This window comes from Dendrobates tinctorius, unplaced genomic scaffold (assembly GCF_039654945.1).
Source record: "Dendrobates tinctorius isolate UK_male_01 unplaced genomic scaffold, ASM3965494v1 ptg000102l, whole genome shotgun sequence".
Lineage (NCBI taxonomy): Eukaryota > Metazoa > Chordata > Amphibia > Anura > Dendrobatidae > Dendrobates > Dendrobates tinctorius.
The window spans coordinates 36,865,666-36,890,703 of NW_027361770.1; the positions used below are offsets into that span (position 1 = coordinate 36,865,666).

The following is a 25,038-nucleotide window of genomic DNA, read 5'->3' on the forward strand; positions in this document are numbered from 1 at the left end:
GAAGAGATGTTCGGCAGTGCGGGTGCTCCCCCGACATTTTGTGAAAGCCCTGCACTTTCCATACTCTCCTACTCGCTGACCTCCGTGAAAATGGCCACCGAACTCAGCTCATGCACAAACTGAGATCTCATCGCTTGAGATCTGAATTGCAGATGCGGCGCCTCCAGCAGCTATTTTCACAAAGTCCACATCATTATGGAAAGTGCGGGGCTTGAGGCTGTTACAAAATATCGGCAGAGCCCCCAAACCACTGAACTTTTTGTCGTGCCAGCCTGGGCATCCATACCCCAACTCCTGCCGCCGCCAAACACCCCATCTTAACTATAATAAAAGTACCAGGTAAGATACCTATAGCAGAAGGCTAAAGCACTGAATAGTCCAAAATAATCCAAAAAATGGAAAAAGCATAAACTTCATACAAATTGTAAACAAAGGAGAAACAGTGCATATATAAAATGCAAATATTTAATAATGTCATATCAAAAAGTCATAATAATAACAATAAAATACAAACAGTAAGGGATACAAAAGGATGGACTGATGGAGAAAAACCCAAATGGTGCCCAGCCAGCTTAAAAAGTAAAATTGCCTAGGCAGAGAGCTGCTCCAGTATAATCTCAAAGCCTGCTCATTGTGGTAATAAATCACAAAATAGCAAGTAGGCAAAGTGAATCAGCACTGAGCCGGCACCATGTTTAGGATCTGGCAGAGACCCCCGACTCGCATTCCGCTTTGAATGTGACTGCTTTCTCAAGGGAATGTAAATGGAAAGAGCACAAGGACGTTCAAATACCATTGGTGGCCAGTCACGTGACCCGGTCACATGTATATTCATTGACCCATAGCGGCAGCTTTCTCGGTGCATTAGCATTCGAAGGCGCACAGGCAGCGCCCATAGCTGTGCCACGCTTCTGTAGATAAATGACGTCCTTAAAGGGGTTGTCCAGGCTTTTCACATAATCTCAGTGCCTATCTGGGCTGCAGAATGCTGACAATAAGTAATTTACCTTCTGTGGCCAGTCTGCACGGTTTCCAAGATATCACTCTCTTGCTTCTGAAAAACGTCCGGGGGGATGTTCTGGCGTTGAAATGAGAACTGGTCTTTTCCTCCTTCTCTACTTAAAACATGCCCTCTATAGCAACAACCCCACCCTCCATAGCTACAGGCCCTCCCCGACCACATGAACAAGCCCTCCTCACACAGTAACAAATCCTCCCCCTCTAGCAGCCTCAGTGCAGAGAGCAGGACCACCCAGCTGCTCCTCCCCCAGACACACGCTGAACAGTGATCTATAGAAAGTGAAACTAGTGAGGAGGAAATGACCATTTCTCATTTCAATGCCAGAACACAGCCCCCCCCCCCCCCCCCGAACGTTTATCTTAGAAGCAAGAGATGATATCTTGGAAACCGTGCAGACTGGCCACAGAAGGTAAATTACTTATTGTCAGCATTCTGAAGCCCAGATATGCACTGAGATTATGTGAAAAGCCTGGACAACCCCTTTAAAAACAAAAAAGTTGTGGGTTAGGACAAAAAAGAGCAGCTGTTCTGTTTTGTCCTAACCCGCAACTTTTTTGTTGTTAAGGATGTCTCTTATCTACAGAAGCGTGGCACAGCCATGGGCGCGGCCTGTCCGCCTTCGTACGCTAATCTCTTCTTAGGTGCCTGGGAGAGATCTATCTTTGGCGACGGAGGCGCGCAGGCTGCTGACCATGTGCTGTGTTGGCTTAGATATATAGATGATATTTTTATGATGTGGGGAGGGACGGCACTGCAGCTTGAGGTGTTTATGGATCAGCTAAATTGCAATTCGTTTAACATTATTCTGACATACCAATATGATCTTTATAAAATTGGCTTTCTGGACATCACGTTACAAATTGATGGCACCAGAAAGATTCAGACGGATGTTTATAGAAAGTCTACAGCCGTTAATGCCTTGCTTCATGTTGAGTCTGCACATAATCCTGCTACCATTAGGGCTGTCCCGGTCGGACAGTTCCTAAGGATGAGACGAATCTGCTCTACTGATGAGAAATTTTATTCTCAAGCGGCAGATCTAAAAACCTGATTTGAGCAGCGCGGATACAGCTGCAGGTGCATCAGACGTGGCTATGACAGGGCCAGAAGGTCACCATGTAACGATCTTTTGTACTCTCATGGTCATGGGGTGACAAATCTAGGGAGGAGAACAAGGTTATATTTATCACAACATACAGCCATGAATGGGCGAATGTGAGCGACATTCTGGACAAGCACTGGTCAATTTTGACCACTGAGCCCTTCTTTAAATTGGCAATAGGTGTTAGACCTTCTGTGGTGGCCAGGAGATCCCCTAATCTGGCCAACATGTTAGGAGTCGTCATATGCCTCTGATCAAGAACCCCTTTGCCACGAGGGGTCCAGTTTTGGGTTGCTTCCCGTGTGGCCGTTGCCTGGCATTTGCAAATGTCCAAAGAAGCTCCCAATTTGAATCTTCTGATGGTCTTAGGCAGTATAGTATCAGACAGCATATCGCATGTGGCACTACAAATGTCCTCTATTATGCCACGTGTAGTTGCTCTGATATTTCATTTGGCTGACCTCCAGGGAGCTTCGCGTGCGCGTTCACGAGCATTAGGGACATTCGCACGGCCAGGACTGAGTCTGATCCCTCTTGCCTGAAGACATTACCCTGCCACTTTAAAAAGTTTCATGATTGTGATGTGGGTTCTCTTAGGGTTAGAGGGATCGAGAGTATCCACCTGGGATTAAGAGGCAGAGATTATAAGAAAGTTTTGGCCCAACGAGAGGCGGGCTGGGTTGTACGCCTCAATACCCTGACACCGTCGGGCCTTAATAAGGCCCTTAGTTTCACCTCATTTCTGTAGTATATACTTGAACTCTGTTATGGTCTTCTCTGATTAGCATTGCAATTGTCCTTACTGTCCTTACTCTTGGACAGTTCCTCTTTTGGATCTTTTAACATTATTTTTAATTGTATTTTTGTAGTTTGTTTATTTCAGTTCTTATTTTCAAGTCTGCAAGGACCCTCTATTTGATACTTTCCAGTACTGGATTTATGCTATTATCCTTGGAAATTGGAAGATGCCCTCTCCATATATGATCTATTTGTCGTGATTGTATATGCTGTTTAACATAATACGGTACTTATTATGTATCTAGTGTGTTAATTATTGAATTCATATGGTGTTATTTCATTGTATAATTTCATCACTATGGTCCTTTATGTTTGGGGATGTCATGTATTTCTGGGGCACTACAGGCATCTCCCCGTGATGGGGTGTAATTGCGGCAACTGATATTGCAGCCACAGCAGTGTGCATGAGGCATGTGTGCTTGTTGTGTTCCTTTCTTGGAGCGGCATATTTGTTTACCTCTCGCACGTGACCAAAGTGTTCGGGACTTTGTCCAGCCCCCCCGTGCAGGTGCAGTGATGTATTGACGCCAGCTCTGATACAGGACCTGGCATTCACCGCGTGCATGCGCCAAGGAAGCTGCCGCTATTGGTCAATGAATATACATGTGACCTGATCACGTGACTGGCCACCAATGGTGTTTGAAGGTCCTTGCGCTCTTTCCACTTACATCCCCTTGAGAAAGCAGTCCCATTCTTAGCGAAACGCGCATCGGGGGTCTCTGTCGGATCCTAAACCTGGTGCCCTTTGCCCGCTCCCCTCACTGGTAAGCGCTGCTTCACTTTGCCTACTTGCTATTTTGTGATCTATTACCACAATGAGCAGGCTTTGAGATTATACTGGAGCAGCTCCTCTGCCTAGGCATTTTACTTTTTAAGCTGGCTGGGCACCATTTGGGTCTTCTCCATCAGTTCATCCTTTTGTATCTCTTAGGCTACTTTCACACATCCGTTTTCTGGAATCCGGCACGATGCGGCGAAAATGTAAAAAACCTGATCCGGCACCGGATCCGGTTTTTTCCTCATTGACTGTCATTATCGCCGCATCGTGCCGGATGGGCATGCGGCGTGTCAGGTTTCTGCCGGAGACGGCAAAAATGCGCCGTCCGGCGTCTGCAAAAAACGTTCCCTGTAACGTTTTTTGACAGCGCCGGAACGGTTTTCAGAACAGCGCATGCCCGGACACTTTGTGTTTTAACCCCATAAGTGACTGCCATCTATAGCTAAAATCTCTCTCTCGTCTCTCTCTCGTCTCTCTCTCGTCTCTCTCTCGTCTCTCTCTCGTCTCTCTCGTCTCTCTCTCGTCTCTCTCGTCTCTCTCTCGTCTCTCTCTCGTCTCTCGTCTCTCTCTCGTCTCTCGTCTCTCTCTCGTCTCTCGTCTCTCTCTCTCTCGTCCCTCTCTCTCTCGTCCCGTTCTCTCTCGTCCCTCTCTCTCTCGTCCCTCTCTCTCTCGTCCCTCTCTCTCTCGTCCCTCTCTCTCTCGTCCCTCTCTCTCTCGTCCCTCTCTCTCTCGTCCCTCTCTCTCTCGTCCCTCTCTCTCTCGTCCCTCTCTCTCTCGTCCCTCTCTCTCTCGTCCCTCTCTCTCTCGTCCCTCTCTCTCTCGTCCCTCTCTCTCTCTCGTCCCTCTTGTCCCCCTGATCATCATACCTGTTTGCTCGCCCTCTATGCGCTCTGGCTCCTTTAAATGTTCACGACACCGTATCCAGCCGTACACATACATCCGGTGTCTGCGCTCCACGCCGCATTCGGCAGTACGGCTTTTCACCGCAAGGCGCCGGAACACTAAAGACGGATGTCTGAAAGAAGCCTAACTGTTTGTATTTGTACTTTATTGTTATTATGACTTTTTGATATGACACTAATAAATATTTGCATTTTATATTTGTACTCCATTTTCTCCTTTGTTTACACCCCTTCCTACCTGCTTGGAGTTCGCAGCTTCTACCTCTTCAAGTAGCATGAAAAAACGCAATAACTGTAAATTTGTCAATGAGACCAGTCTGGAAAATGCTGCATAATAACATCATATTGAAATGATGGAAGACAGGCACAACAACAATAGTTACTAGATAATACAATGTAAGCAACACAAGCTACAATATTAAAATGAAAAAGCCAATACAAGGAGACTCCTCTCCAAATGGTAAGTAGAAAAATCAATCTTTATTAAGTAAATATACAGAATAAGAACAGTAAAAAAGTTACTGTTGAGAAAAAAACATTCCGTTGATGTCCAATTGAGAAAGTAGTGTGCCTCCTACTAATTAAATATTCTCCATGAGGCTCAAATTGCCTCAAAACAAATATTCCGATTATTCACATAGAGAAAAATGTATGCGATCAGATTATAAAAACAAACCTGAGAAAGGGTTACTAGAACAACACAATATATGAACAATATCTCCCCTTACCGGGCCAATTGGACATAATACCAGTATCCAGTACATCAGATCAAGATACAGAAGGTTTAGGTTTATGAAAGGATATATAATCCAGAGGAAACTGATGCAAACAGATATAAGTCTGAAAGTTCTGTATATAGAGAAAGATACCAACAGATAAACCAAACATCAGACTGCTATTGAAACTTAACAGGCACCAGACACTGAATGGACAGAAAAGCGCTTGGGAGAAATTGTTAGGCATGAAAGGAAAGTAAGCACATAATAGTTACCACCAGACGCCCTGACGTGGGTTTCGCACTATGGCTTCTTGAGAAAGGGTGTGCAGTAAGTTGTATACCCGGACGGAGAATATTTAACTAGTTGGAGCCACACTAATTTCTCAATAGGATATCACTGGAATGTTTTATCTCTGCAGTAACCTTTTAACCTTTAACTATTTTTACTCTGTATATATACATAATAAAGATTTGATTTTTTTTATTTATGGTTTGGACAGGAGTCTTTGTATTGGCTTTCTTGTTACTTTTGTAGACTCCTATTAACATGTCTGACTGTTTAGGTTATTTGACATTAAAATGAAATACAAGATTTTAGGCCTTTCATTTGTTTTCTCCACCTACTGTTTTCACTACCAGCACATATACCATTTCTGAAATCGTACCTTAGCATATATCATATATAGAATTAAATACAAACTGAAGGTAGCATTGATAAAACCCTGTTGTTTTTCTTTTTGCTACTTTAAAAGCGTCAAACGGAACGGCAAAGAAGAAAATCAAAACTGAAAAACTTGACGATGATCGGACTGCACAAGTGTCACGACTATCTGTTAAATCCAGCTCCCCATTTTCTAAGCCTGTCCCAAGTAGGTTGTACAGAGTATCTACATTGGTGATGGTCATTTTGTAAAAGCTTCCAGTGTTTAATTTGGGCTTGTTGTCTGTAAAACTATTATACAGTACAGACCAAAAGTTTGGACACACCTCATTCAAAGAGTTTTCGTTATTTTCATGACTGAAAATTGTAGATTCACTCTGAAGGCATCAAAACTATGAATTAACACATGTGGAATTATATAATTAACAAAAAAGTGTGAAACAACTGAAGATGTGTTATATTCTAGGTTCTTCAAAGTAGCCACCTTTTGCTTTGATTACTGCTTTGCACACTCTTGGCTAGAGTTGAGCGAAACGGGTCGAAAAATTTCAAAAGTCGCCGACTTTTGGCAAAGTCGGGTTTCATGAAACGAAACCTGACCCTAGGATGAGGTCGGCCACGAGGTCGGCGACTTACGCGCCAAAGTCGCGTTTCAAAAGTTTGTTTTGCGCTCTTTTTCAGCCAATCAGGATCCACGGACACTGTGGGCAACGTGATGACATAGGCAGGGGTCACCACCATCTTTCAGAAGGGCATGCAAGTGATTGGCTTGCTTTGGTGGGCGTCACAGGGGTTATAAAAGGGCGTGCACGCCGACCGCCATCTTACTTCTGCCGATCTTAGCATAGGGAGAGGTTGCTGATTCTGTAGGGAGAGCGTTAGGCAGGGAAGAAGAAAAAAAAACTGCTTCTGCTGCTAGCGATTTTGCCTGTACAACACACCAGTCACTGTGTGTGCAGTGCAAGGGGAGGCTATATTGTGGTGGATCAGCGGTGTTGGTTGTTAGGCTGCCTTCTAAGGCTTCCTGACAGCTGCATTGCTGTTTACCCACTGCTCTGCAAACTGCTTTTTTAAAAGCAATCCCAATTTTTTTTTTTGTCCTGCTGAGGTACTGAGCGTGCATTTTTTCACACCATACAGCGGTGTACGCTCCTCACACAGTACCGTGTAACGGCTGTTATCACGGCCACAGTGAAGCTATCTGTGTGTCACTGTGTAAGGATAAGTGGAGGACTTGTTCCGTTCTTACAGACCTACACTCTAGGGAGATTCCTATTCTGCCCAATTCTACATACACCTTGTAGTTTGTGATACACTAGCCAATTTCTGCCTGTGACATAGCGCTCTGATATTCAGTGGGCCTCACACAATCCAAAAGTGTCCAGTGTCCACTAGTGTGTGCAGAAATTCAAAATCTCCCTTATCCTGTAGTCACTTTTTTCACACCTGTGCCATCGAGCCTGTGACATAGCGCTCTGATATTCAGTGGGCCTCACACAATCCAAAAGTGTCCAGTGTCCACTAGTGTGTGCAGAAATTCAAAATCTCCCTTATCCTGTAGTCACTTTTTTCACACCTGTGCCATCGAGCCTGTGACATAGCACTCTGATATTCAGTCGGCCTCACACAATCCAAAAGTGTCCAGTGTCCACTAGTGTGTGCAGAAATTCAAAATCTCTGTGATCCTGTAGTCACTTTTTTCACACCTGTGCCATCGAGCCTGTGACATAGCGCTCTGATATTCAGTCGGCCTCACACAATCCAAAAGTGTCCAGTGTCCACTAGTGTGTGCAGAAATTCAAAATCTCCCTTACCCTGTAGTCACTTTTTTCACACCTGTGCCATCGAGCCTGTGACATAGCGCTCTGATATTCTGTGGGCCTCACACAATCCAAAAGTGTCCAGTGTCCACTAGTGTGTGCAGAAATTCAAAATCTCCCTTATCCTGTAGTCACTTTTTTCACACCTGTGCCATCGAGCCTGTGACATAGCGCTCTGATATTCAGTGGGCCTCACACAATCCAAAAGTGTCCAGTGTCCACTAGTGTGTGCAGAAATTCAAAATCTCTGATCCTGTAGTCACTTTTTTCACACCTGTGCCATCGAGCCTGTGACATAGCGATCTGATATTCAGTGGGCCTCACACAATCCAAAAGTGTCCAGTGTCCACTAGTGTGTGCAGAAATTCAAAATCTCCCTTATCCTGTAGTCACTTTTTTTCACACCTGTGCCATTGAGCCTGTGACATAGCGCTCTGATATTCAGTGGGCCTCACACAATCCAAAAGTGTCCAGTGTCCACTAGTGTGTGCAGAAATTCAAAATCTCCCTTATCCTGTAGTCACTTTTTTCACATCTGTGCCATCGAGCCTGTGACATAGCGCTCTGATATTCAGTGGGCCTCACACAATCCAAAAGTGTCCAGTGTCCACTAGTGTGTGCAGAAATTCAAAATCTCCCTTATCCTCTAGTGACATTTTTCACACCTGCGACATCGAGCCAGTGACATAGCGCTCTGATATTCAGTGGGCCTCACACAATCCAAAAGTGTCCAGTGTCCACAAGTGTCTGCAGAAATTCAAAATCTCTCCTGTCCTATAGACACCTTGTACCTTGTTTTACATTACTATATAGTTTGTTGGATTTTGTCTACATTTCTACCAAAAATGAGGAAGGCTGGTGGAAGAGGCCGTGGAATTGGGCAGGGGTTGGCAGCTGGTAATGATGGTGTTGGTGGTGGATCTGATGGTAGTGGCAAAAGCAAAATAGGACCGAATGCAGGAGGTGTTGAGCCTGCGTCATCGTCTGGCTCCACAAGGCCTCGAAGGCTTAGTTTTCTAGGAGTTGGCAAACCGCTTTTAAAGCCAGAGCTTCAGTAAAAAGTTTTGTCTTACATTGCTGACTCAGCCTCCAGCTCTATCGCCTCCTCTTCTGAAGTTGTAAAAAATAAAAGCACTGAGTCGTCATTGGAGGCTCATGTTCATGAACCACACCTTTCCTTGTGTCCTTCACCCCAACCAAGATTGAAGGATGACGCAGGCCATGCTACTGATTACTCCATGGAGCTGTTTTCACATACCATGCCTGGATTATCAAGTGAAATGGTGAATTACCCAGGCCAAGATGAATCTGACATGGAGTGCACTGATGCACAGCCGCTGATAGATGATTCTGCTGGTACATTCACTCAGAGCACTACATTGTCCTCGCAGTGTACAGAGCCAGATTCTGACCCTGATGAGACTCAGGTGCCCCTTCCCGCACACTATACCACCATACACGGTGACACAGAGGAAGGTGCACATGACATTGAAGAGGAGGTGATGGATGACCCAGGTGTTGACCCAGATTGGCATCCATTGGGGGAAGAGGGTGCTGCTTCCAATAGCTCAGATGAGGAGGAGCATCCACAGCAGACATCGACTTCGCAACAGCTGTTATCTGGCAGGCCCGGAGCACTCCAAAGACAGGTTCCAAAAATCAAAAGAGTTGCTGGACAGCTTGTCCAGAGGGTCAAAAGATCACAGCATGCTAGGCCGCAAAATGTCTGCCAAAGTAGGAAGAGTGCAGTGTGGCACTTTTTTGAACAAAATCCTCATGATCAGGCTAAGGTTATCTGTAAGAAGTGCGCAAAGACCTTTAGCCGAGGGAAAAATCTGAAAAATTTGAATACCAGTTGCATGCTTAGACATTTAACCAGCATGCACTTGCAAGCGTGGACACAACACCAAACCTCAAGTGCCACATGTGCAACTGATCACAAAGAAGGTAGTCAGCAACGCTACATTGTTTCCCCCACTGTAAGCCCACCGGTTAGCACAGCAGCAAATGTTGAGGTGTCGTTGCAAGGCCACAGCAGTCAGGGAATCCCACTGTTATATCAACGAAATACTGAATCTAGGCCACCAGAAAGAACACCAACTCCATCACCATCATCAACCCTCTCTCAGTCCGCCCTGTCCACCGCTACTTCCACCATATGCAGCTCTCAAGTCCAGCTCACCCTCCCAGACACTATGAGTAGGTCAAGAAAGTACTCAGTCTCTCATCCGCGTATACTGGGTTTGAACGCCCACATTGCCAAACTAATCTCGTTTGAGATGATGCCCTATCGGTTGGTGGAAAGCGCAGCTTTCCGCGAACTCATGGCCTATGCAGTACCACGCTATGACCTACCCAGTCGCCACTTCTCTCGCAAAGACATCCCAGCCCTCCACCATCATGTAAAAAACCGCATTGTCCATGCACTCAAGCAGTCTGAGTGGAAAGGTGCACCTCACAACTGATGCATGGTCCAGTCGGCATGGCCAGGGCCGTTACGTGTCCATCACTGCGCACTGGGTTAATGTGGATGCAGGGTCCACAGGGGACAGCGGTGGTGGGACAGTGCTGCCTAGCCCACGGTATAGGAAACAGTTGGCTGTAGGCATTCGACCCTCCACCTCCTCCAGAAGCGAAAGCTCGTCCACAGAGCGCAGTCGTACGAGCACTCCATCTGCAGCTGCCACTGTTGCACACGAGGTGTCCCCCTATCGAGCAGCTAGTGGAAAGCATCAGCAGGCTGTGTTGCAGATGATGTGTTTGGGCGACAGACACACCGCCGAGGTGCTGGCCGAGTACTTGAAGCGACAAACTGAGTCATGGCTGGGCAGTGTACATCTTGAGGCAGGCAAGGTAGTTAGTGATAACGGCCGTAATTTTGTGGCAGCCATAGCCCTTTCAAAACTCAGCCACATACCTTGCTTGGCTCACACCTTGAACCTGGTGGTGCAGTGCTTCCTCAAAAATTATCCGGAGTTAACAGCCCTGCTCCAGAAGGTGCGAAGACTGTGCGCGCACATCCGCCGGTCGCCTGTACACTCCTTTCGTATGCAGAAGCTGCAGCGATTGCTCCACCTTCCCAACCACCGCCTCATTATCGACATTGCAACAAGGTGGAACTCCACCCTGCACATGGTGGAGCGGCTGTGCGAGCAGAGGCAGGCCATAATGCATTTGTGGGAGGATACACGGCCAGGCACTTTGAGAGCAGACATGGAGTTGACAGGTGTGCAGTGGTCGAAGCTGAAAGACCTCTGTAAAGTCCTTCAGTGTTTTGAGGAATGCACACGGCTGGTAAGCGCAGACGACGCCGTCCTAAGCATGAGCATCCCACTTATGCGTCTGCTCATGCAAACTTTGACGCACCTTAAGGAGCAGGCGTCTGCAGCCAATGTTGATGAGGAGGAGGGAATCCTTGATGACATTCAGCCATTGTCTGCTCAGGGACCTCTCCTGGACGAGGTGGAGGAAGAAGAGGAGGAGGATGATGGGGATGATTACTTAGGGGAGGAGGATGCATCTCGTGGGGCAAGTGAAAATGTTGGTGTGGCAAGGTCTGGTACAGGGTTTGTGCGTGACTGGAGGGATGTGGATTTGCCAGAAAGTGCTCCTCCACCCAGCACTCGCAGTGCATCATTGACACCGGGAACATTGGCCCACATGTCAGATTATGCCTTGCAGATCCTAAAAAGGGACCCCCGCATTGCCAAAATGATGAACGATGACGACTACTGGTTGGCCAGCATCCTGGATCCACGCTATAAAGGCAAATTACAAAACATCATGCCACAGGAGAACCTTGACCTAATATTGGCTAATAAACAAGCAACTCTGGTAAATCGGTTGCTTGAGGCATTCCCAGCACACAGCAGCGGTGATGGTTCTCACACGAGCCGTACGGGCCGGGGGCAGCTTGGCAGAGGTGTTCATGGTGCACACAGCAGAAGTGGCGTTGGAGACAGGGGTTTCATGACAATGTTGTGGACTGATTTTTCAAGTACCGCTCACACAACTGGTAATACTGCATCGATGGAAAGTGACAGGAGACAGCAGTTGTCAACTATGGTTACAAACTACTTTTCCTCCCATATCGATGTTCTCCCACACAGGTCATTCCCCTTTGACTATTGGGCCGCTAAACTGGACACCTGGCCTGAATTGGCACAATATGCCTTACAGGAGCTCGCTTGCCCAGCTGCAAGTGTGCTATCGGAAAGAGTCTTCAGTGCAGCTGGATCAATCCTGACAGAAAAAAGGACCCGTCTGTCAACCCAAAATGTGGATGATCTAACCTTCATTAAAATGAACCATGCATGGGTTTCCAAGGATTTTGTCCCACCTTCCCCTGATGACACATAGGGTGACAGAAAAATGGCTGGCTTTGGTCCACCTCTTCCTGGGACTTCACCTATTTCGCCTTTTGCATCAGCTGAATGTCCAACATCAACATATGCCACTTTCTAAAACTCCCTAACTGTGCTGCCTCCCCCCCCCATGGCCGGGGTCACCACCTAGCGCACGACACCGTGCGAGTGCCGTTGCCCTGGACAGGTGGGTAGGCCGACTCTTGGGCGCGGGCACCCCCACACCATCAAACCACCTCCTCCATGCTTCACGGTGGGAGCCACACATGTAGAGACCATCCATTCACCTTTTCTGCGTCGCACAAAGACACGGTGGTTGGAACCAAAGATCTCAAATTTGGACTCATCAGACCAAACCACAGATTTCCACTGGTCTAATGTCCATTCCTTGTGTTCTTCAGCCCAAACAAGTCTCTTCTGCTTGTTGCCTGTCCTTAGCAGTGGTTTCCTAGCAGCTATTTTACAATGAAGGCCTCCTGCACAAAGTCTGCTCTTGACAGTTGTTGTAGAGATGTGTCTGCTGCTAGAACTCTGTGTGGCATTGACCTGGTCTCTAATCTGAGCTGCTGTTAACCTGCGATTTCTGAGGCTGGTGACTCGGATGAACTTATCCTCCGCAGCAGAGGAGACTCTTGGTCTTCCTTTCATGAGGCGGTCCTCATGTGAGCCAGTTTCTTTGTAGTGCTTGATGGTTTTTGCTACTGCACTTGGGGACACTTTCAAAGTTTTCCCAATTTTTCAGACTGACTGACCTTCATCTCTTAGAATGAGTGGCCATCATTACTTTAACAGTCTATTCAGTAGGACTATCAGCTGTGTATCCACCAGACTTCTGCACAACACAACTGATGGTCCCAACCCCATTTATAAGGCAAGAAATCCCACTTATTAAACTTGACAGGGCACAACTGTGAAGTGAAAACCATGTCCGGTGACTACCTCTTGAAGCTCATCAAGAGAATGCCAAGAGTGTGCAAAGCAGTAATCAAAGCAAAAGGTGGCTACTTTGAAGAATCTAGAATATAAGACATATTTTCAGTTGTTTCACACTTTTTTGTTAGTTATATAATTCCACATGTGTTAATTCATAGTTTTGATGCCTTCAGAGTGAATCTACAATTTTCTTAATCATGAAAATAAAGAAAACTCTTTGAATGACAAAGTGTCCAAACTTTTGGTCTGTACTGTAAATGTATATACTATGTACTGTATATCATACTATATAGTATACTGTGCGTATGTATGCTATGTATATTCTAATCCATGTAATATGTTTGTGTATTAAATGTATTATATGTGTGTGTATATGTATATACATACACAGTATGCATACACATTTGGCCCAGAAGACTACAGATCTGGGACCAGTTTAGGTTTTTAAGGCCACTTGCCTGTTTTTTTTTTAATATATTTTGATCCATTTCATATAGAAAATGCCATTATAATGAAGTATCTACAACATGTTCACACAGGAGGCCCCCCATCCCCTTCCAAGCATTTTTACAGGCATTTTTTAGGCTGAAAAAAATCCAAAAATGTTTATTCTGATTTTGTATGTAGGGCATTCTTTTCATTTTAGTTGATTCAGAAGTCAAATTTGGGGAATTTTTCAAGCTAAGCCTCAAAGATTAACATGGTAGTTTTTGCAATGTGTAAAAACAGACCCATGTTTGACACAGGTGCTTTATCAATGGAATGAATAGGAAGTTTATTCAAAGCATATTAGAAGAGCCTTTATCTTGGAGAAGACTTGAGGGCGCTACACCAATAGCCGAATAAATCTTCTTCCAGCTCCAGCACTTCATAAAGTAGTGGTGCTGTTGTCTAGCACATTACTTTCTTAGAAGGTGCAATCCCAAATGGTCTTCATGTATAGGAGATAGTAAGGATTAGTCAACTTCCATTTTCTCACTGAATTTTGACTTGTTTTTTGCAGAGGCAGAAGCTGTTCCTGGCACATCAAGGAAATTTTCTAGGCAAGTTTTAATTTTTAATTTAATTAAATGCTCTGTTTTTAGTATATAATTTTAAAATAAAATGTTCTTTAAAACTGTGCAATCATGAATCTTTCAGTTTTTCAAGTTTTGTATTTTATACTGCTTTTTCTTTTAAGGAAGGAGAAAATAAAATCCTTTTAGGGCTAGATCTGGTATTGGTTATACAACTTTATGTAATTTTCTAATGTGCTATGTGTTTTAGCTCCTTACTGACAGACAATTTTGTACTTAATGACCAAGCTAATTTTTTACAATTCTGAACACAGTCACTTTATGAGGTTTTAGCTCTGGAACGCTTCAACGTATCCCACTGATTCTGAGTTTGTTTTTTCGTGACATATTGTACTTCATGTTAGTACATTTTTTTCAATATAACTTGCGTTTATTTATAAAAAAAAAAAATGGAAATTTGGCAAAAATTTAGTAATTTTCAAATTTTAATTTTTTGTGCCTTTAAATCAGAGAGTTTTTATCACACAAAATAGTTAATAAATAACATTTCTTACATTTCTACTTTACATCACCAGCACAATTTTTGAAAAATAATTTTTTTTGTTAGGACGTTATAAGGGTTAAAAGTTGACCAACGATTTCTCATTTTCCCAACAAAATTTACAAAACCATTTTTTTAAGGACCGTCTCACATTTGAAGTGAGTTTGGGGGGTCAGTATAGCAGAAAATACCCAAAAGTGACACCATTATAAAAACTGCACCCGTCACAGTGCACAAAACCACATTCAAGAAGTTTATTAACCCTTCAGGTGCTTCACAAGAACTAAAGCAGTGTGGGAGGAAAAAATTAGCAGTATACTTTTTCACAAAACATTTACTTTGGATCCAAACTTTTTTATTTTCACAAGGGTAACAGAAGAAAATGGACCACAAAATTTCTTATGCAATTTCTCCTGAGTACGCCGATACCCCGTATGTGGGGGAAAGCCACTGTTTGGGTGCATGGCAGGGCTCAGAAAGGAAGGAGCACCGTTTGACTTTTTGAACGCGAAATTGATTGGAATCAGTAGCAGGCGCCATGTCTCGTTTGGACACCCCCTGATGTACGTAAACAGTGGAAACCCCGGGGGGCGAGGTCTGCGCGCTGAAGATGGAGGGAGTGTGATTCCAGAGCTCCAGTGACTCCAGACTTACATCGGCTCATCTCGGCATTCAGCGGCTTCCTCGACCAGTGCAGTGCACCACCGGCTTCCTAACACCCCCGGGCACATGATGACCCGTGGTAGAACACAGAGAAAGGCTTCTCCTCCGCACCTGCCTGACTTCTTTCTGAGGACTCAGACTGCACATGCAGCAGGGAAAATGGCAGCAGCTTCCCCTCCCTCAGGATCATCTCGTTCCTCCCACGGCTCCCAGGGCTCAGAGAGAGGTGAGACCTCAGCAGATACACATCACAGTAACTCTGCACCTATGACTAGGGGGGACATGAGGGATTTCCTGGCATCTATACGCACTTCTTTAAGGGAGGACATGCAGGACATGTTAAAGGAGATAAGAGGAGAAGTTAACTCTTTGGGAGCACGTACAGACCACTTAGAAAACAAGATGTCTGAGTATGTTTCTGTTATCAACGCTCTTGTGGGTGAGAATCAAGCCATGAAAGATAGATTGGCAGGGGCATTTGATAAAATACACGATCTGGAGGACAGATCTAGAAGAAATAATCTTCGTATAAGAGGCATCCCAGAGACTATAGGAGATAAAGATCTGGCCCCCGTCCTCCAAAACTATATGCAAGCTGTCCTGCCATCGCTCTCCCCAAGGGACCTGTTAGTTGACAGGGTCCACAGGACGCCCAAACCCAAGCACTTGGATTCGTCTCTCCCCAGGGACACTCTTGCAAGGATACACCTGTATACTACTAAAGAGACCTTTCTGAGACAAATAAGAAATCCTCCTGAGCTTCCTTCTGAGTTTCAGGCACTGCAAGTTTTCCCAGATCTGTCGGCTGCTACGCTGTCTTAAGAGGCGGGAATATGCCCACGTCTGCAGAGCCTTGAGGGAGTTCTCCGTGAAATATCGGTGGGGTTTCAATCCTCTGAGGCTCTTCATCATTCATGACGGAAGTACAGTCGTCTGTTCCTCTCCTAAGCAAAAGGAGGAGAAGCTCACGAGCTGGAAGATCCTTTTTTCACCGAGACAAGCTGACACGGGTCGGAAGGTGGCTTCGGAGTGGTCTATGGCTTGACTGTACTGCATGGTATGATTCTGGATAACTGGACTCTCCTGCTACGCTTCCTAGTGGGCCTTGGTTCGTGAACTTTTCACTTCCACCCCCCTCGTAGATCCTAGATCTGCGGATCGTCCCAACTGTTCTGGATGTTTATACGAGTGGCTCTCGTATATTTGACTATGTTTTGGTTTCTTATCTTTTTCTTTTTTACTTTTCCTTTCTTTTTTTGTCTGTTCTCTTTTTTATTTTCTTTTTGGCATCCTTTCGGGTCAATACTCTGGCCCATCTGTAAGTATATCTGCTCCCATTTTGTCTTCCAGGTTTTTTCCTCCCAAATACCCAGGCATCTATGTGCTACAATGGACTCTCAGTGTATTTGTGGACGTGTTGGTTCTAACATGCTATATGTGACTATATTAAGTGTGCAGTTCCATTCTGCCGGCAGCACTGTGAACTTCTCGTATCAGTATTATGAGTATACAAATCTTATCCTTGAATGTTAGGGGCCTAAATTCCCCTGAAAAACGCTCTATGATGTGGAGGGAGGTGGGGAGGTCACGGGCGGATGCTGCCTGCCTTCAAGAAACACATCTATTGGAAGCCGATAATTTCAGGCTTCGACACCCTCCCTTCCCCACATATTTTTTGCTAATGGTCAGACCAAAAAGGCTGGTGTGTGCATTATGGTGAAACGTACAGTAGCATTTCAGTTGTTATCACTATGCTGACTCCGTAGGTAGATGCTTGACAGTCACTTGCCTGCTAAATGGAGAGGTGCACATAATGACAAATGTATATGCTCCCAATGAAAGCCAACACAAATTTTTGAGAACTACCTTTAATGATATCTCTTTAAAAGCGAAGGGTAGCAATATCATATGTGGTGATTTCAATCTCCCCATGAATGCGGACCTTGACTGCTCTTCAGGAAGGAAGAGAACTAGAAGGGGTTTGAACCTCCTATCCCATGAATTTCACCTGCATGATTTTTGGAGATACTCACACGCATCGGAAAGAGATTATACTTTTTATTCTCCTAGGCACTCCACATACTCCCGTATCGACTATTTCTTAATAGATAGTGCGACCCTAAGCAGGTGTCTAAATGCCACTATTGGCCTAATCGCCTGGTTTGACCACGCTCCTGTCTCTCTGACCCTTGCTCTTGCCCACCAGGCTGACCCTGCATTCAGGTGGCGTCTTCATGACTCATTGCTCCTGAGGGGGGAGGTGGTTGATAGGGTTTCCTCGGAGCTGGAGGGCTACTTTCAAATAAACGATAATGGGGAGGTCTCTGATGAGACCCTTTGGTCTGCTCACAAAGTGGTGGTTAGGGGAGTTCTCCCACAACAAGCTTCATATTTAAAGAAGAAAAGAGAAGCCAGTAGAGAGGCTCTGCTCTCCCGTTTACATTATTTAGATGCTATTAATAAGGCTGCACATACGCCCTCCGTCTCTGAGGAGATCTCCCAAATTAGATTTAAATTAAGGGAAAATTTCCTATACAAATATGCAGGGCTGTGGAGTCGGAGTCGTGGAGTCGGAGTTAGTTTTGGTTGGAGTCGGTAGAAATGTACCGACTCCGACTCCAGCTTTAAAAAAAAAATGTATTAATATTTCATAATTGAACTTTCATATGAATTTTATAAATGTTACTCAAATATATATGTTCTATCAAACTATGAACAACAGTGATAAGCAGTTCTGCTGGAGATAGACATTTCTTACTTCTTGTGTGTCACTGTTCTCCACTGCCCTTATCTAATCTTATACTTGGTTAACCTCATGCTGCCCCAACCCCCTACTTACAATGTATGAAACTGAAAGTGAAAATGTGTTGCAAATTCTTAGTAGTAAAGCTCCTCCTCTAGACTAGATCATACTAGGTGTGCGTCTTCCAAGCATCTCACAGCTGCCTGCTACTCAGAAGAGGAAGACTGTAAGAATTATTATCCTTTCAACAAACTTTGCATCAGTTAACTGTGAGTACATTGGGCACCACATTTTAAAAAAGACATCAACAAACTGGAGCAAGTTCAGAAAAGAGCGACCAGAATGGTGACCGGTCTGCAAACCCTGTCTTATGAGGAAAGGTTGCAGGATTTGGGAATGTTTAGTTTGCAAAAGAGAAGACTGAGAGGAGACTTAATAGCTGTCTACAAATATCTAAAGGGCTGTCACATTGTAGAAGGATCAACTTTATTCTCATTTGCACAAGGAAAGACTAGAAGCAATGGGATGAAACTGAATGGGAGGAGACACAGATTAGATATTAGAAAAAACTTTTTGACAGTTAGAGTGATCAATGAGTGGAACAGGCTGCCACGAGAAGTGGTGAGTTCTCCTTCAATGGAAGTCTTCAAACAGAGGCTGGACAGACATCTGACTGGGATGATTTAGCGAATCCTGCTTTGAGCAGGGGGTTGGACCAGATGGCCCAGGAGGTCCCTTCCAACTCTACAATTCTATGATTCTATGATTCTACATGAGGAATAATAACAGTATTACTGACCACTATATCAGTTGTACGACCTGGCAATAATTTTGTACAATTGTTTTTAGGAAAAACAATTGTCATTTGGATTGTGAATACAGAATTAAAAACATGAGAATGTCAAAGAAGCATCACATTAAATCAGCTGTATTTGAACATTTCACCATCACTCAAGATAGAAAACATTATGTCTGTCAGTGTATGACAAATGATCCAGACGAAAACAAATGCTGTGAAGCCAAGATGAGTGCATATTCAGGCAAAGATAAAAATGCTCCTACCAGAGCTTCTAATCTAAAGAGACATTTACAGCGCTTTCATCCAGAAGTACTGAAAGCAGTGGATGAGAAAGACTGCATCCAAACCAATGAACCAGTGCCCAGCTCTTCCAGCCAAACAAAGGAGCAAAGAACTTTGCAGCCATCAGTTGCGAGATATTTTGTCAGTGACAAAGTTACTGTGACAATGACAGTAGATACATTTAAAAAACAGATCATAGAGCTTGTTGTAAAGGATAGTGTGCCTATTTCATTATTTTCACGACCAGCTTTTATGTGTCTGAATGGGGAAATGGCCCGCAAGCTTGGTGTTTCTCTGGAGAGAGAGAGTATTAGAAAATTAGTAATCGAAGAAGCTTTTAAACAAAAGGAAGAACTTAAAAAAACTCTCAAGGGACGTTTTCTGTTTCTTAAAATGGATGCCTGCACACGTCACAGAGTGAACTATTTTGCCATCAATGTCCGATTTGTTTGTGACAAAAATGAAATAGTTATCAAGACATTGGCAGTAAAAGACACCAAAGCTCATCACACCAGTGAGTTTCTCCAGGTCTTGGTGGAAAAGGTTCTGCAAGACTATGAACTTAAAAAAGAGCAAGTTCTTTCTGTCGTATCTGACAATGCTTCAAATATGATAAGTACTATTAAGCTAATGAATGAGAGTAATGATGGTGACCAGCAGCTAGAAGAACATTCTGGGTCCACAGACACAGAAATGTTTGAAATAGAGGAACACAGTATTGTAACTGAGGAGCAAACTGAAGTTGCTTCAGATGAACAGCAACATGATAGTTTAGATGATCTTGTTGAAACTGTCAATATGTTCTTTCATTCATCACATGCGCTGTGTTGTGCATACGCTACAGCTGGCTATAAGAGACAGTCTGCAAGAAGGACATGCTGCTGCACTGATTGGCAAGGTGAGAAAATTGGCTACTGTTGCCAGAACCCCTAAAGTTGACTCAATTTTGAAGAGACGTGCTGGAAAAGGGGCAATTATTGATCAAGCCACACGATGGGCCAGTACTTACTTAATGATTCAGCGCTTGGTTGAACTGAAAACCTTTCTTGTAGACATGGCTAACCCTCAACTGACGCTAGATGAAAGTCAGTGGAATCAGGTGACTGAGCTGGAAAAATTGCTAGAGCACCCATTTACAGTGACTAAAAAATTACAAGCAGAGGACTTAACTCCAGGTATTTTCTTAAAGGAGTGGAAGAACCTGATGTTTCGCCTGTCCCAAAGAGGAGGGTTAATTGCAAGTGGCATTGCTACATCAATGAAACGGAGAGAGGAGCTACTATTACAAAATAGCATTCTTTTGGCAGCTGTTTATGTAGACCCAATGCATCGGATTCTTCTAGATGATCAACAGCTAAGTAAAGGAAAAGAAGCTCTGTTTGAAATAGCAGTAAGGATGAAAGGGTTGCAGAACAGTCAGGAGGAACAAGAAGAATTTGGTCGTCCTGCCACATCTTCACCCTCATCATCAACTGATGAAGAATTTAATTTAAAAAAATATTTGGATCACAAGGACCGTGCAAAGCGTTCCCGCATAGAAGAAGAGTCATCCCCATCAAGGAACACAGCCAGTACATTTCAGCAGAATTTTTCATGTGCACTAAAAGAAATTGAGAAATTTGACCGTTCATCAAAAATAACAGTGCAACAAGCGCTTCCTCTGTATCCTGACATTGTCAGAGATGTTGCCCGAGTGGTTACTGCTTTGCCACCAACACAAGTTAGTGTAGAGAGGTTGTTCTCTGCTCTCAAAATAATTAGATCAGATTTGAGGGCATCCATGAAGGAGGATCTGACAGAGGCAATACTTTTTCTGAGGACAAATTTATAGATTTCTTCTTATTAACTGCATAAAAGTGTTTATTGCATATTTACTTACAGTTTAGAAAAGTTTATAAAAGTTATTTGCTATATTCTAATTGTATTCTAATAAATGTAGTTTTTGCTCTAAGTGGTCTGATTACTTATATGATGGTGAGAAACTGAATAAGCACGATGTTTAATATTTTACAACAGTAAATTTGTTGTTATGAATTGGCCATTTATGAAGGAGCCGGAGTCGGAGCCTGATAAAATCCAGGAGTCGGAGTCGCAACTGTGGCTTACCGACTCCACAGCCCTGCGAAATATGCATACAATATGAGGAAACTTAAAACTAACTTATATGCTACCGGGGACATGGCGGGAGCACTTCTAGCTCGCAGAGTTCGTAAACGGGAGGTCATGTCACGAATTGACCACATATTGGATGAGCAAGGTAGAGAACTTAGGTACCCACGGGACATAGTGCAAGCCTTTGCTCAATATTACACTGCCCTCTATAATTTAAAAGATGATGCCTCCACCCCTCAACCTGACCAAACATCTATTGATGCATACTTAGATTCTGTTAATTTGCCATGTATTACCATTGACCAATTAAATTATTTAAACGCCCCCTTCACGGCTGCAGAAATTCAGCAGGCGATTAAACAGACTAAACTTCATAAAGCCCCAGGCCCGGATGGCTTAATGAATGATTATTATAGGACCTTTTCTCAGCAATTAACACCATATCTACAGCGTCTGTTCACACTCTGGAGAGACGCTGGTACTGTGATGGCCCCTAATTTAGAGGCCACTATTTCCACTATACCAAAACCGGGGAAATCACTCACACATCCCGGAGATTTCAGACCCATTGCTTTGTTAAATTCAGATGTCAAACTGTTTACTAAAATCATAGCATCTAGACTGAAACTAATTATACCGACTATAGTGTCACCAGATCAGGTGGACAGGAGACGAAGGATGGCATACGACGTATGTTGAATTTGATTAAAATATCTGAGCTGTCTGGCCAACCCAGTGCATTCCTGTCACTTGATGCTGAAAAATCTTTTGACAGGGTGCACTGGGGATATTTAAGAGCAGTCCTGAAGAAATTTGGACTGTCGGGCCTTATATTATCCGCTATCTGTGCCATGTACTCGACCCCCTGCGCCAGGGTTTTGACATCTGGCTTCTTGTCCGGCCCGTTCCAGATCACGAACGGTACGAGACAGGGGTGCCCGCTCTCGCCTGTTATTTTTGCGCTGTGCATGGAGCCGCTTGCCGAGCGCATTAGAATGTCGGCGGGCATTTCTGGGATTAGGGTTGGACAGGTGGAGCACAAAGTCGGTCTATACGCCGATGATGTCATTCTATCCTGTGCAAATTTAGAATCTTCGTTTTCTGCGATTATTTGTGAACTTGGGGAATTTAGCAAGGTCTCATACTATAAACTGAACCCCACAAAATCCCTGTTGTTTCCGGTGGCGGTTCCTTGTGCGGCAAAGACAAGGCTGGAGGCCATTTTTCCGTTTAAGTGGATGAGAGAGGGTATTCCATATTTGGGCATTACACTGACGGGTTCTGAGCAGATTGTGGATAGGAACTTTACTAATTTACTAATACAGCTTAAGAAACAATTGGAGCAGCTTCATGCTGTCCAGACCTCCTGGATTGCAAGGATTAATGCCTTTAAGATGATTGTCCTACCTAAAATATTGTACCTACTCCGGTGCATACCAATGATCCCTAAAAAAAGAATTCTAAGATTGCAAACTATGGCATATAGTTATATTTGGTCATATAAAAAGTCTAGGATCTCCAGGGCCCTAATGTATTTCCTGTATAAAAAAGGGGGACTGAGGGTACCAAAGTTGTTAAAGTATCATAAAGCCGCTATAATGACGGGACTGAGAGACTGGTGGCAAGCGGACAGAGACCATAAATGGCTTCAAATAGAAAATTATTATGCTACCGCCAAGTCTACCCGATATATTTTGGAGGCTGAAGCTATTAAAACTACTAAATATTCCCCACTTTTGCCAACTATGAAAGCTGCACTACATCATTGGAGGACAGTGGTCCCATCTCTTATTAAACTATCACGCCACTCCATATCGTTAAAGGCCCTTGAGATGCATATTCCATACCTTAATCTTCAGTCATGGGTTGCTGCCGGAATTGTGAATCTGGGAGACCTAGTGGGGAGTGGTGGGTTAATCCCGTTTGACCAACTGGCTGCTGAGTTTCCGGCCACCCGGAGGTGTTTTTACCAATACCTACAAATACGTCATATGTTGCATAATTCACCGGACTCGGTTTTTTTCAATTCACAACTAAATAACACAGTTAACGGTTATTTTCTGCTGCCTGATTCTGGCCCGAGAGGTATCTCATTATTATATAGAGCCCTGAATGACCCGCCGGATAATCCAAAACTGCTTTATATGATCAGGTGGGAGCGGGATCTGGGTTTTCTCTCCGAACCTGTTGACTGGGAGGAAGGATTGTGTGAAGTTGTACCGGTATCTTCATGTGTGAACCATCTGGAGCCGTTGAAAAAGACGCACCTGAGATGGTACCAGTTCCCGGTCCGAACGGCACATTTTGGAGCTGGTGGGTCTGGTGAATTCTGAAGAGTTTGTGGGATGAGGGGTACACTTGAGCATACTTGGTGGTCCTGTCCGGTGCTCCAGCCTTGGTGGAGGGGTGTTGATTTATTGATCTCACAAGTCTTGGGTATCCAGATGACTCTGACCACAAGCCAGGCAATTTTACACATTGGCCTGAACGAAATTCCTCATATTCTTAGAGGTACGTTGTCACATATTTTGATAGCTGCTAGAGTGTTGACAGCAGCTAGATGGAAAGATCCCACCCCCCCAGAGGTTGCAGGACTAATTGATAGAATTAACACTCACTGCCAGCTTGAACTAGCACTAGCTCACTTGATGACCGCCATAATAAAAAGACAACATTTGGCACCCCTGGATACATAGTAGACACTCCACGGTTGCCCCGCTCCAGCCTGCTTAGCCGTATATAATTAAGCTGCCGGATATTAGATATTGGATGTTGTTTGTTTTCTTTTCTTTTTGGAATATATTACTGTACTGCAGAACACTGAGACTTATTATGTGTACTTGCTGTTACACATAGTTCTATCGATGCCACTAATGCCTGTTCCTCCCCTCACCCCTTCCCCCCCTTCCTTTCCTGTTATTCATTTATCGGTCCCCACTTTCTGCTCCTTATTTTCTCCTCTCGTTCCCCTAGTTTCATATATATATATATATATATATATATATATATATATATATATATATATATATAGTGGTTGTAACTATGGTTGTCATTGTTTTGACTTGTTTTCTTGTTCAACCTCAATAAATATAATTGAAAAAAAAAAACAGTGGAAACCCCGCAATTCTAACTCCAACCCTAACACACCCCTAACACTAATCCCAACCCTAATCCCAACACCACCACCTTTAACCCTAGCCCATCCCTAACCCTAATGGAAAAAAATTCATTTTTTTGTTATTTTTACCTAACTAAGGGGGTGATAAAGGTAGGGTTTGATTTATTTTGATCACTGTGTTAGGATTTATCACAGTGATCAAAATGAACCAATAGGAAAAATTTCCTATTGTTGACGGGTGCTGTCCGGTTATTTTCCGACACTGGGGGGGGGTGCTATACCCTTATTTCACTTTTTAACGGTGCCAAGGAATAAATACCCTTAACTGCTGCCTTTAAAAGGCGTATCGGCGGTCATCTAGTTTTGGCCTTCGACATGTTTGGTGTTCATTTTTTCATCCAAGTGTTTCTTGAGCCACAAACATGTTTGTGTATGATCCTGAGAACCCTGTGCTGTGGTTAACTAGTTAGTCAACACCCTTAACACACCCCACTGGTAAATTTTTGATTTAGAAAATGAAGCTGAAAGTATAGATGCCTGGACTGATATCTTCAGGTTGAAGTTTTTAATTAAAGTTTATTATTAGGTTGACTATCTTTCTGTTTTAAATGTAATCAAAAATGTTTTGCGCTTTAGAACTCTTTTGAGACCTGTATCTTTAGTATAC

At 43.9% G+C, this 25,038-nt stretch overlaps 1 protein-coding gene across 1 annotated transcript in view; it reads left to right on the forward strand.

Moving 5' to 3' along the window:
• The window catches only part of LOC141099806 (uncharacterized), an 88,339-nt gene extending 74,150 nt beyond the window's left edge, over window positions 1-14,189 (forward strand). The window contains exons 9-10 of the mRNA XM_073587873.1: window positions 6,072-6,188; window positions 14,101-14,189. Coding sequence (XP_073443974.1) covers window positions 6,072-6,188; window positions 14,101-14,189 — 206 coding nt within the window. The remainder of the gene's footprint in view (window positions 1-6,071; window positions 6,189-14,100) is intronic.
• The last annotated feature ends 10,849 nt before the right edge of the window (window positions 14,190-25,038 follow it).